The sequence below is a fragment of the Lepus europaeus genome, chromosome 8 (genome assembly GCF_033115175.1).
Source record: "Lepus europaeus isolate LE1 chromosome 8, mLepTim1.pri, whole genome shotgun sequence".
NCBI classification, from domain to species: domain Eukaryota; kingdom Metazoa; phylum Chordata; class Mammalia; order Lagomorpha; family Leporidae; genus Lepus; species Lepus europaeus.
Window position 1 is genome coordinate 71,158,398 of NC_084834.1, and position 12,400 is coordinate 71,170,797.

Genomic DNA, 12,400 nt, shown 5'->3' on the forward strand with positions numbered 1-12,400 from the left:
ATAGTCTGTTACATAATGTATAGAATAGACAAAATGAGTACGTTATGTACTCTAATCAGGTATATTGAATTCCTTTGTGGGGAAAATTTTAAACCTTTTGTGGAGTCATTTTAGAAGAATAAAATAATTATGGAGAAAGCAGAAATGTGCTAATCTTCCCCTCATTTATATTCATATTTGATGTGTTTTCAATAAAAATTCCAACTGTGTATAAACGACAACATGGCAAAATAGTCCCAAATTTATACAAAAATGGAATAAATACAATCTACTTCTGAAGAGAAACTAAAAGATCTGTTTTTTTTTTTTTGAAAGGGCTGTTTTAACAGTTACCAATAATTATTTATAGAAAGTTATAGACAAAAACTAATGTAGTAGGATAGCATTAGACAAATTGTCTAATGGAACAGAAGATGATGCTAAGAAGCAAACCTAAACATATGTGGAGAGTCGTTTCATGTAGAGCGAGTATTGCAGACTAACTGGGGAAAAAAACATTTCATTAAATGAGCATTGTGCAACTGACAATCAGCATAGGTGAAAAAGCCGTGGCTTTTTCTCCCCTCATATTAAATATGAAATGCTAAACTATTAAACTTTTAGTAAGTAACATAGGAGATCATTTTGACAGTATAAAGATTAAAAATTAATGAATTTGAAAGATTAAGAACTTCTCATTCATAAGCAGACACCATAAAGAACATGAAAACACAAGCCACAAACTGGTAGATAGTATTTGAAGTCATAATTACTGAAAAAGATAAAGAGCTCTTTCAAGACAATAAGAAAAAGTTCAACTGTACAGAAAAAAGGCTAACATTCATATAAGAAATCTGAGACTGCCTTCTTTAGAAACTAGGTCCTACTTGCAAGATTTGTCCCTGGCGTGTACTGGGAAATTGGATTTTAGAAGTATTTCTATGTTACCCTGCTTGCTGAGGCCAATTAACCATGCTTCCTTGCACAAACAATATGATTTATGATGCATATTTGCTCTCCTTCAAGGAGTGTTGAATCTCCATACATGCCAGTGAGTGAGTGCCTGGGTGACCAGTCCCTGATAAAACCATGACAATGATTCTTCTTAATATATTATTTCAGAGATAGAGACACACACTCATAGGTAAGAAGAGAGACTGACACAGATAGAGCTCCAATCCCTAGTTCACTTAGCAAATGCCTGCAATGGCTAGGATTGGTCTGGATCCAGCCAAGAACACAATCCAGGACTCCCATATTGGTGGCAGGAACCCAGTTACTGGAGCCATCACCCCTGCATCCCAGTGTCTGCAATTTGTAAGAAGGTGGAATCAGGAACCAGAGCCAAGAATCTAACCCAGGCAAACTGATGAAGGATGTGTTCATCATAAACCTCTGGGCTAAATACTATTTCTGATAATGGTTTTTTAATGGGCTTCTCTTGCCTGAATCATAGCACACATCCTGCTTCATTTTTGTTGCTGAGGGAAGAGACTATTCTATGTGATCACTGAAGAGGGAACGAGCATAAGGAAGCCTGCATAGAGTTTTCTCAGGACTTCTTTTTCCTTTGTTATTCATCCATGTATCCTTACTGTTTCATTGTAATAAATCTTAGCCATAAGGAAACTAGATGGAGTCCCATGAGTCCTTCTAGTGAATTTCCAAAGATGGAGGTAGTCTTGGGTATTCTAACATAATTAACCTACTAGAGAAATGAGCAGAAGATTTGAATGGATACATCCATCACACAATAATAAACTAAATGGCTAATAAATATAAGCATACACCTCAATCTCATTAATGTTTGAGGCAATCAAAATTGAAATCACAAAGACATACAGATCTTTCTCACCAGATTATCAAATATTAAAAATTCTGCCCAATAACAAATGTTGGTAACGAAGTAAGCAATAGGGACTGTCATATGCTGCTGGTGGGTGTATATGTTGGAGTAAGTCCTTTTGGAAAATATTTGGCATGATGTAATAAAGCTGAAAGGGCACATATCTAATGGCCTAGAAATTTAAATTTGTAAATGTATACTATATAGAGTATTCTGTGCAGAATTGCTTATATTAAAATCAATAAATAAAGGCATTGACATTTGAATGGATACATCAATTATGATATATTTGTAAAATAGAAGTAAAAGTAGTGTGCAGTTACATGCGATAATTTAGATAACTTTCAGATAATTAATGTTGATTGAAAAAGCAAAAGAATATGGTCAGCCTGATTCCAACAGGGTGTGTGTGTGTGTGTGTGTGTATGCTAGGCTAAACAGTATTTTTTTTAGGGTTAGAAACATGTGGAAAAACTATAAGGAAATGATAGAAAGTCAAGATATTGTTGCCTTTTTGAGGGATAGGAATAGAGATGCAATCTGGCCAAGCAGAGAAGGTACTTTAGTGATAATTTGATATTCTTCACTTTAACTACTTTTTGATAAGTTGATATTCATGAAAACTTTATTCCATATTCATATTTAATATGCAGCCTTTTATTCAACATTTGCTAAAACATTTTTCAGAAAATTTGTTGAGTGTGAGGACATAGGTGTCCTTATACATTGCTTTGAGAATATGAGTTAAAGTTGATAGAACTTCTCCAAAAGGCAACTTGGTATGATATATCAAGTGCATACACCTTATAACAGCACTTTGGAGGCTTTATCTTGCATGTATACATATATTTGAAGGAAATGGAATATTTATGTTATCTTCATTTCAGTATTGTTTCTAATATCAAAAGAATGGAACTCCCAAAATGTCCTTTGTCAGTTTGGTCAAATAAAAGTTAGTGCATCAACACAATGAAATTATTGGCAGTTTTGAAAAAAAAAATGAGACACTGTATACTTCTGTTTAAAGAATTATTTCTAAAATATTATTATTTAAGTGAAAAAAATGAGAGCAAAGTACATTCTAGCAGGAGGACGTAAGTGATTGTGAGTAAGTTTATAAATGGGAACAGAGATAGGAGAGAGCCTTTTTCATTCATATAATTTTGCAGCTTTGAATTTCTGCTGCTAAATAAATACTGTATTGAGAGAGAAAGTGTACTTTATTTTGTTGTTGTTGAAGTGTAAAAATGTACTTTAAATAATAATACAATGTTATGAAAAGATAGGCAGGTGCTGGCATTGAGGCATAGTGGATTAAGCCACTGCCAGCAAGGCCAGAATTCTATATCAGCACCAGTTCCTGTCCCAACTGCTCCAGTTCCCCTGCAGCTCCCTACTAACAGCCTGAGAAAGCAGCAGAAGATGGCCCAAGTACCTTGGCTTTTGCCACCCAGGTGAGAGACTTGGATGAAGCTCTTGGCTTCAGCCTGCCCAACCCTGGATAGTATGGCCATCTGGAGAGTAAACCAGTGGATGGACAGTCTCTTTTTCTGTCTCTCTCTCTGTAACTCTTTCAAATAAATAAATAAATCTTTTTAAAAAGAGAGAAAAGATAGGAAGGAAAAACTCCTAAAAACCTAAAGGACTACAAGAAAGTCAACAACTTGAATATAGGAAAGCAAAGCAAAGAGCAGATGCTACAGAGAAATGTGATGATTTTAGAATTGTTTTGAACTGGTATATATTTACTCTTTATTCCCAGAATAAAGGCCTGTATTTTTATGGTTAGTTCAGAATTCTTCCTCACAATAGTTAATTTAAATGTTTGAGACATTTACATAGATATTACAATACTGATAGTAAAAATGCCCTACTGTTTCTTTTCCCATTTTTAGTTCTTAGTAATTATTGCATTATTTTAATCTATCCCTACATGTAGGTATCCATCATACTTGGCCCCGGAGGTAATTGCACAAGGAATTTCTAGAACAACTGATCATGTGCCCAGTGAAAAACCATTGCCTTCTGGCCCCAAATCAGATGTGTGGTCTCTTGGAATCATTTTGTTTGAGCTTTGTGTGGTATGTATAAGGAAATATTAAATTGATAAATTATGTGTTTATGACAAACTTTTTGAAAAGAACTCTTTTTTACTAATATCTTTTTATTATGCAAATTGATGAGATATGGGGGAAGGGCTTAACTCTGATTTCTTAGAAATACTATTCCATTATAATTATATTTTTGGTATCTCTAGAAATGTTTATACTATTAATAAATATAACTATTACTAAGTAAATATTATCTTGGTGTCTAGAAATGTTTATGTTACTAAGCACAAAAATACACTTTTCCTGACTAAGCAATCTTAGAAATATTTACACTAGAACTACTTTATATATATATGGGTGGGTGTGTGTGTGTGTATTATATTTTCAAGATTCTCTGCCCTCTGCTATTCTTTACTCCCTAAATATCTTCACCTCTCCTTTTCTGTCTCCTATAAGATTTGATTTGCAGGTAGGCTTTTTACAAGGTCTTTCCCAGACATCCTCTATGTTAAAGACTGAGCTACTATTAAAAATTAATGATGAATAGAGTAATTTAAAGAGCGTGGACATTTTATTCCTCATGTAAAAGCCCAGGGAAGTTGAAATTGGCTATGTTCCACAGTGTTATATATACAGCTTGGCAGCTGGAAATTTGTCTTCCATTCTCAACATCTAGTTGAGAATTTCTCTCCTCATCACCTTTTCTTGCTAGAAGGGAAGGAGAGAAGTGAGTTCAGCATTACTTTTTTCAGGAGTTGATCTAAGTTTTGCAAATATCAGTCCAATATACTCACCAGTGACAGTTTACTCATGTGGCTGCATGTAGGTACAAGGGAGACTTGGACATATAATCTTTAGCTGGATATTTAAATATTGAGTTACGAGAATGAGTTTGGAGGTACAACTAACAGTTTATAAATCATACCTCCAAATTCCTGCCAGTGTTGGGTGCCCTCTCTTCTTGCTTCTCCTTCTAGTATAACATTTGTCTACTTTCTCTGGACTGTGATTATTTTTGAGACAGAAATTTTCATTATTCATCTATTGTCTCTCTCTTCCAAAGGATTTTTACAATATTTTGAAAATAGGTATTCAGTGATCTTAACTAACTCTAAGAAAAGGGTTGACTTTTATTTATTTTTTTTGCTTTTGTGTGTTTAAGAACTAACTCTGTATCAGAGGTATCACATAATCAATAAGATACAAACTTCTGTGGTCAGAAAGAACTAGTTTTAAATTTTGATGCTACAAAATAAAACCATGTAACTTTGGGTAACTAATATAACTTCTTAAGCTTCATATTCCACTTCTGTGAATATTAATAGTATCTGTTGTTTTATACTTGTTGGATAAATTAAATGAAGTCATGTATATAAAGTATGTAGTACAGGTAATTGTATTAAAATTAGTCTATAAGTTAGCTTCTCTTATTTAGTAATATTAAAATATTCACAACATGGTAGCACTGCTTTTTCAAAGAGAAAATTTGGATTTTCCCACTTTGCTATGCTCTGCTCAGGTCATCCTACTCTTTATTGGTATGAAAATAGTTGTACATCTCACAGTTTCATGAATGTGCAGTATGTAGCTTTTCCTGTTTTTATTATGTAAGAGGAGTCTTCAGAAAGTTGGTGGAAAATATATATTATGGAAAAATTATGCATTGATTTAAAAAATTATCATCAAAAATTTTTAGTTCTGTTTTTGCATGAACTTTTTGAAATACAATTGTATATCTAAATGATCAAGATATGTCTTTTTTTTAAAAAAAAGATTTTATTTATTTATTTGAGTTACAGATAGTGAGAGAGAGAGACAGAGAAAAAGGTCTTCCTTCCGTTGGTTCACTCTCCAGATGACCGCAATGGCTGGAGCTGTGCCAATCGAAGCCTGGAACCAGGAGCTTCCTCTGGGTCTCCCATGTGGGTGCGGGGACCCCAGGACTTGGGCCATTTTCCACTGCTATTCCAGGCCATAGCAGAGAGCTGGATTGGAAGAGGGGCAGCCGAGACTACAACCGGCGCCCATATGGGATGCCAGCGCCACAGGTGAAGGATTAACCTGTGCCACAGAGCCAGCCTCAAGATATCTCTTTTTTGAATAATAATTTAATTCAGCAAATCCTGAGTATTTACTGTACATATGGTCATCATGACAGCTACAGTGAAAAATAAAACATGAGTAAGGCATATTACCTAAGTGCTCATAATTTGATTAAAATACATAAACTTGAAGATAAATACAAAAAACTATGTGAAATCAAAGAAAAAAAAGATTAATTCTATAATAGGGACTTCTGGCATTTTAAGTGCTACTCAAAGCTTTAGCATCCAGCATAAGGATAGCAGAATAAATATGAAATTAAATCTTCCTTTACTTTATCAAATCCTTAAATTTAATATAAAATATTAAGCTATAAATGAAAAATACACCTGAACTAACAAAGGGAACAATTGGCACATTAGAAATTTGAAGTGAATATATGAGAAGCCATATGAAGCATTTGCCATGTCCAGAAAGTTGGTATAGCCACTCTGCCATTGTTAAGTTTTCATACTCTAAAACATAGAGCTGAATTCTCTATTAAAGGATCTGTGCATATTTAGGAAATACCAAACACCAAAAATGACCCTTACAATAAAAAATGAACAAATGGTAGACTTTATACTACTAAGTGGACTTTAAAATAAATTTATGTGTTCTTTACAAGATAAAGGAAACAGTGCTACTCAACAAACAATTATAGAAGCCGGGAAACAAGAGGAATCACTGAATAGATCAAGAATTGGTGTTTTAAGAAAAAATGTAACTATTAAAATAAGGAACCTAAGACATGATCATAGGAAACTAGATGAACTGAGAGTAGATGTAATTAATTCACCCAGAGTTTGGCACAAAGACATACAATGATGGAAAACATAAAGGCAGATTTTAAAAGACAAGGAAGCTAGATTCAGAAGTCCTAATATCTGCCTTACAGAAGTGCCAGACAGGGGCTGGCGCTCTGCTGTAGTGCTCAAAGCCTCTGCCAGCATCACATGGGCACCGGTTCAATCCCAGCTGCTCCACTTCCGATCCAGCTCTGTACTATGGCCTGGGAAAACAGTACAAGGTGGCCCAAGTCCTTGGGCCCCTGCACCCACGTGGGAGAACTGGAAGAAGCTCCTGGCTCCTGGCTTCGGATTGGTGCAGCTACAGCCATTTCAGCCAACTTGGGAGTGAACCAGTGGATGGAAGACCTCTCTCTTTCTCTCTCTCTCTCTCTCTGCCTCTCTTCTCACTCTGCATAACTCTTTCAAGTAAATAAATCAATCTTTAAAAAAAAAAAAAAGAGGCTGGTGCCACGGCTCAATAGGCTACTCCTCCACTTGCGGTGCTGGCACACCGGGTTCTAGTCCCAGTTGGGGTGCCAGATTCTGTCCTGGTTACTCCTCTTCCAGTCCAGCTCTCTGCTGTGGCCCGGGGGGGGGGGGGCAGTGGAGGATGGCCCAAGTTCTTAAGGCCTGTACCCGCATAGGAGACCAGGAGAAGCACCTGGCTCCTGGCTTCAGACCAGCACGGTGTGCCAGCCGCAGCGTGGCAGCCATTGGGGGAGGTGAGCCAACGGTAAAGGAAGACCTTTCTCTCTGTCTCTCTCTCACTGCCCACTCTGCTTGTCAATAAATAAATAAATAAATAAATAAATAAAAGAAGTGCCAGGCAGACAGATTAAAGTTTACCAGTTATAAAGACCCACTTTTGAAGGGGATTTCAAGATGTTGGATTATGGAATGACATACTGTGCTAGGCTAAGGATAAACAGTTAAAATGAACTGCTGCCTAAAAGAAACACATCTCACCAACAAATATACATGAGCCTGAAAGTAAGAGGATGGAAAAAGATATTCTATGGTAACCATAGGTGTTGCCATCCTAATATCAGACAAAAAACACTTTAACATAGAAGAAGGGCACTATGTAATGATAAGGGATCAATTCAACAGGAAGATGTGACTATAGTAAATGTATATCCACTCAATTACAGTGCACCAGGCTATTTAAAAGACATGTTAATGAAATAAAGGCAGACATAGACTCCAATACAATAATAACAGGGACTTCAAAACCCCACAATCAGCAATGGACAGATCAACCAGTTAGAAAATCAGGAAGGAAACAACAAAGTTAATTGACACTCCAGACCAAATGGACCTGATGGACATCTACAAAACTGTTCACTCCAGTGTGGCATAATACACATTCTTTTCATCAATGCATAGATATTTTCTTTAGGATAGATCATATGCTAAGCCATAAAGCAAATCTCAGCAAATTAAAAAAAAATAAAATCATACCATGCATCTTCTCTTACCACAATGGAATAAAGCGGAAATCAACAACCCAAGAATCTCTAGATCATATGCAAAGACATGGAGATTGAACAACATGATCCTGAATGAACAGTGAGTCATAGAAGAAATCAAAAAAGAAATCAAAAAATTTCTGGAAACAAATGAAGATAACAATCAATCATATCAAAAATTATGGGATACAGCAAAAGCAATGTTAAGAGGGAAGTTTTTAGCAATTGGTGCCTACGTGAATTGAAAAGGTACCAAGTAGATGAGCTATCAATGCATCTCAAAGATAATACAGCATATCAAAATATATGGGATACACCAAAAGCAATGTTAAGGGGAAAATTTGGGCCTGGCGCCGTGGCTCACTTGGCTAATCCTCCACCTGCGGTGCTGGCATCCCATATGGGCACCCAGTTCTAGTCCCGGTTGCTCCTCTTCCAGTCCAGCTCTCTGCTGTGGCCCAGGAAGGCAGTGGAGGATGGCCCAAGTGCTTGAGACCCTGCACCCGCATGGGAGATGGGGAGGAGGCCCCTGGCTCCTGGCTTTGGATCGGCGCAGCACCAGCCGTGGCTGCCATTTTGGGGGTGAACCAACAGAAGGAAGACCTTTCTCTCTCTCTCTCTCTCTCTCTCTCTCTCTCTCTCTCTGTAACTCTACCTGTCAAATAAATAAAGTCAAAAATTTTTTTTAAAAGAGGGAAATTCAGCAATTGACATCAACATCAAGAAATTAGGCATCAAATAAATGAGTTGATGCATCTCAAGGACTTAGAAAAACAACAAACTAAACCCAAAATTAGTAGGAAGAAAGCAATAATTAAAATTAGAGAAGAAATAGGCTGGTGCCACGGCTCACTTGGCTAGTCCTCCACCTGTGGTGCTGGCATCCCAGGTTCTAATCCCAGTTGGGGCACCAGATTCTGTCCTGGTCACTCCTCTTCCAGTCCAGCTCTCTGCTATGGTCCGGGAAGGCAGTGGAGGATGGCCCAGGTGCTTGGGACCTGCACCTGCATGGGAGACCAGGAGGAAGCACCTGGCTCCTGGCTTGGATCAGCGCAGCATGCTGGCCGTAGCAGCCATTTGGGGAGTGAACTAACGGAAGGAAGACCTTTTTCTCTGTGTCTCTCTCTCACTGTCTAACTCTTCCTGTCAAATAAAAAATTAGAAAAGAAATAAAATTGAAAAAATACCAAAAGATCAGTGAAATTAAAAGTTTTTTTTGAAAAAATAAAATTGATAAACCATTGGTGCAACTAACCAAATAAAAGATGGAGAAGACCCAAATCAGTAAAATCAAGATGAAAAGCAAATGTAACAACAAATGCCACAGAAATAAAAAGAATCATTAGACTTACCACAAAGAGCTATATGCCAACAAATTGGTAAACCTAAGAGAAATGGATAGATTCCTAGACATATGCAATCCAACAAAATTGTGTCATGAAGACATAGAAAACTTAAACAGACCAATAACCAAGACAGAAATTGAATCAGTAATAAAGACCCCCCCCCCAAAAAAAAAATCCCAGACCTGACGGCTTCACTGCTAAATTCTACCAGATATTTAAAGAAGAACTAATTCCAATTCTTCTGAAGCTATTCAATACAATTGAAAGGGAGGGAATCGTCCCAAGCTCCGTCTGTGAAGGCTGTACTACCTTAATTCCTAAGCCAGAAAAACATGCCACAGAGAAAGAGAACTGTAGATCGATATCCCTGATGATCATAGATGCAAAAATTGTCAAAAAAAAATAAAATAAAATCAGCTAACTGAATCCAACAACATGTCAGGTCATTCACCTGAATCAAGTCAGATTTGTTCCTGGTATGCAGGGAAGGTTCAACATTTGTAAATCGATAAATGTGATACATCAAAATAACCAATTTAAAAAAAAAGTAAGATTATCTCAATAGATGCAGAGAAAGCATTTGGTAAAATACAGCATCCTTTTATAATGAAAACCTTAAGCAAATAGAGTATAGAAAGAACATTCCACAACTCAATCAGGCAATTTATGACAAACCCACAATTAGCATCTCATTGAAAGGGGGAAAGTTAGAAGCATTCCCCCTAAGATCCAGAACCAGACAAGGTAGCTCCCTCTCTCACTATTGCTACTTACTATAGTCCTGGAAGTTTTAGTCAGAGCCATCAGGGAAGAAAAAGGAATCAAACAGATAGAAATTGGAAAGGAAGAAATCAAACTATCCCTGTTTACAGATTACATGATCCTATATATAGAGGATCCAAAAGATTTCACTGAAAAACTATTGGAACCCAAAAGATTTTGGTAAAGTGGAAGGATATAAAATAAGCACAGAAAAATCAGTAGCGTTTGTGTACATGAACAATGTCATGGCTGAGAAAGAACTTTGAAGATCAATTCCATTTACAGTAGCTCCAAAAAGAATGCTTGGTATAAATTTAACCAAGGATGTTAATGACCCCTATGATGAAAATTACAAAACACTAAAGAAAAAATATAAAAAGACAATAAAAAATGGAAAAATCTTCCATGTTCATGGGTTGGAAATCAACATATTCAATATGTCCATGCTACCAAAAGGAATTTACAGATTCAATGTGATCCTAATCAAAATACCAATGACAGTCTCTATAAATATAGAAAAAATGATGCTAAAATTCATATGGAAACACAAGAGATCCCAAATAGCTAAAAACAATCTTATACAGCAAAAATAAACCTGAAGTCTTACAATACCAGATATCAAGACACTACATGAGGCTAGCACTGTGGCTTAGTGGGTAAAGCTGCCGCCTGCAGTGCTGGCATCCCTTATGGGTACCACTTCCAGTCCCAGGTGCTTCACTTCCTATCCAGCTCTCTGCTATGGCCTGGGAAAGCAGTGGAAGGTGGCCAAGTCCTTGGGCCTCTGCACTTGCATGGGAGACCCCTGAAGAAGCTCCTGGTTGCAGGCTTCAGATTGACACAGATCCAGCCAATGCAGCGATCTGGGGAGTGAACCAGCAGATGGAAGTCCTCTCTCTTCTCTCTGCCTCTATAAATCTGCCTTTCAAATAAATAAATGTATCTTTAGAACATAAAAAGAACTTGCTATATGGCAGTTATAATCAACACAGCCTGATACTGGCACAAAAATAGACTTGTAGACCAATGGAACAGAATAGATACTACAGAAATAATCCATGCATCTATACCCAACTTATCTTTGACAAAGCAGCTAAAATAAGTCCTTGGAGCAAGGAGTATCTCTTTAACAAACTTTTCTGGGGAAACTAGATCTCCACGTGCAGAAGTATGAAACTAGATGCCTACCTTACACATTACACAAAAAACCACTCAAAATGGATCAAAAACCTAAATCTATGATACAATAACATCAGATTATTAGAGAACATTGGGGAAACTCTGCAAGACATAGGCATAGGCAAAGACTTTTTGGAAAAGACCCTAGAGGCACAGACTATCAAAGCGCAAATTAACAAATGGGACTATATCAAGCTGAAATGCTTCTGCACTGTAAAAGAAACACTCAGCAAACTGAAGAGGCAACCAACAGAATGGGAAAAAGTATTCACAAACTACACAACTGATAAAGTATTAACATCCAGAATCTACAAAGAACTCAAGAAACTCAGCAACAACAAAATAAATAATCAAATTAAGAAATGGGCAGAGGATTTGAACACACATTTTTTCAAGAGTGGAAATTCAGATGGCTAGCAGACACTTGATAAATTGCTTGGGATCACTAGCCGTCTGTGAAGTGAAAATCAAAACCACAATGAGGTTTCACCTCACTCCAGTTAGAATGGCTCTCAAAAAGAAATCAACAAACAACAAATGCTGGTGAGGATGTGGGAAAACGGTACCCTGGTCCACTGTTGGTGGGAATGTAAACTGGTAAAACCACTATAGAAGACAGTATGGAGATGCCTCAGAAATCTGAATATAGACCTACCATATGATCCAACTCCTGGGAATTTACCCAAACCAAAAGAAATCAACATATGAAAGAGTTATCTCTACCCCATGTTTATTGCAGCATAATTCACAATAGCTACAATATGGAATCAACCCAGATGTCTTTCAACTGTTGACTGGATAAACGAATTATGGTATATCCCCACTATGGAGTACTACTTAGTTGTAAAATAAAAAATGAAATCCTTTCTTTTGGGACAAGATGGATGCAACTGGA

General features: G+C 36.8%; 1 protein-coding gene across 2 annotated transcripts in view; it reads left to right on the plus strand.

Annotated features, from left to right (window-relative positions):
• The window catches only part of TBCK (TBC1 domain containing kinase), a 259,648-nt gene that overhangs the window by 61,073 nt on the left and 186,175 nt on the right, over positions 1-12,400 (plus strand). For both annotated transcript variants that reach the window (XM_062199774.1, XM_062199773.1), the window contains exon 6: positions 3,765-3,906. In XM_062199774.1, the coding sequence (XP_062055758.1) occupies positions 3,765-3,906 (142 nt within the window). The remainder of the gene's footprint in view (positions 1-3,764; positions 3,907-12,400) is intronic.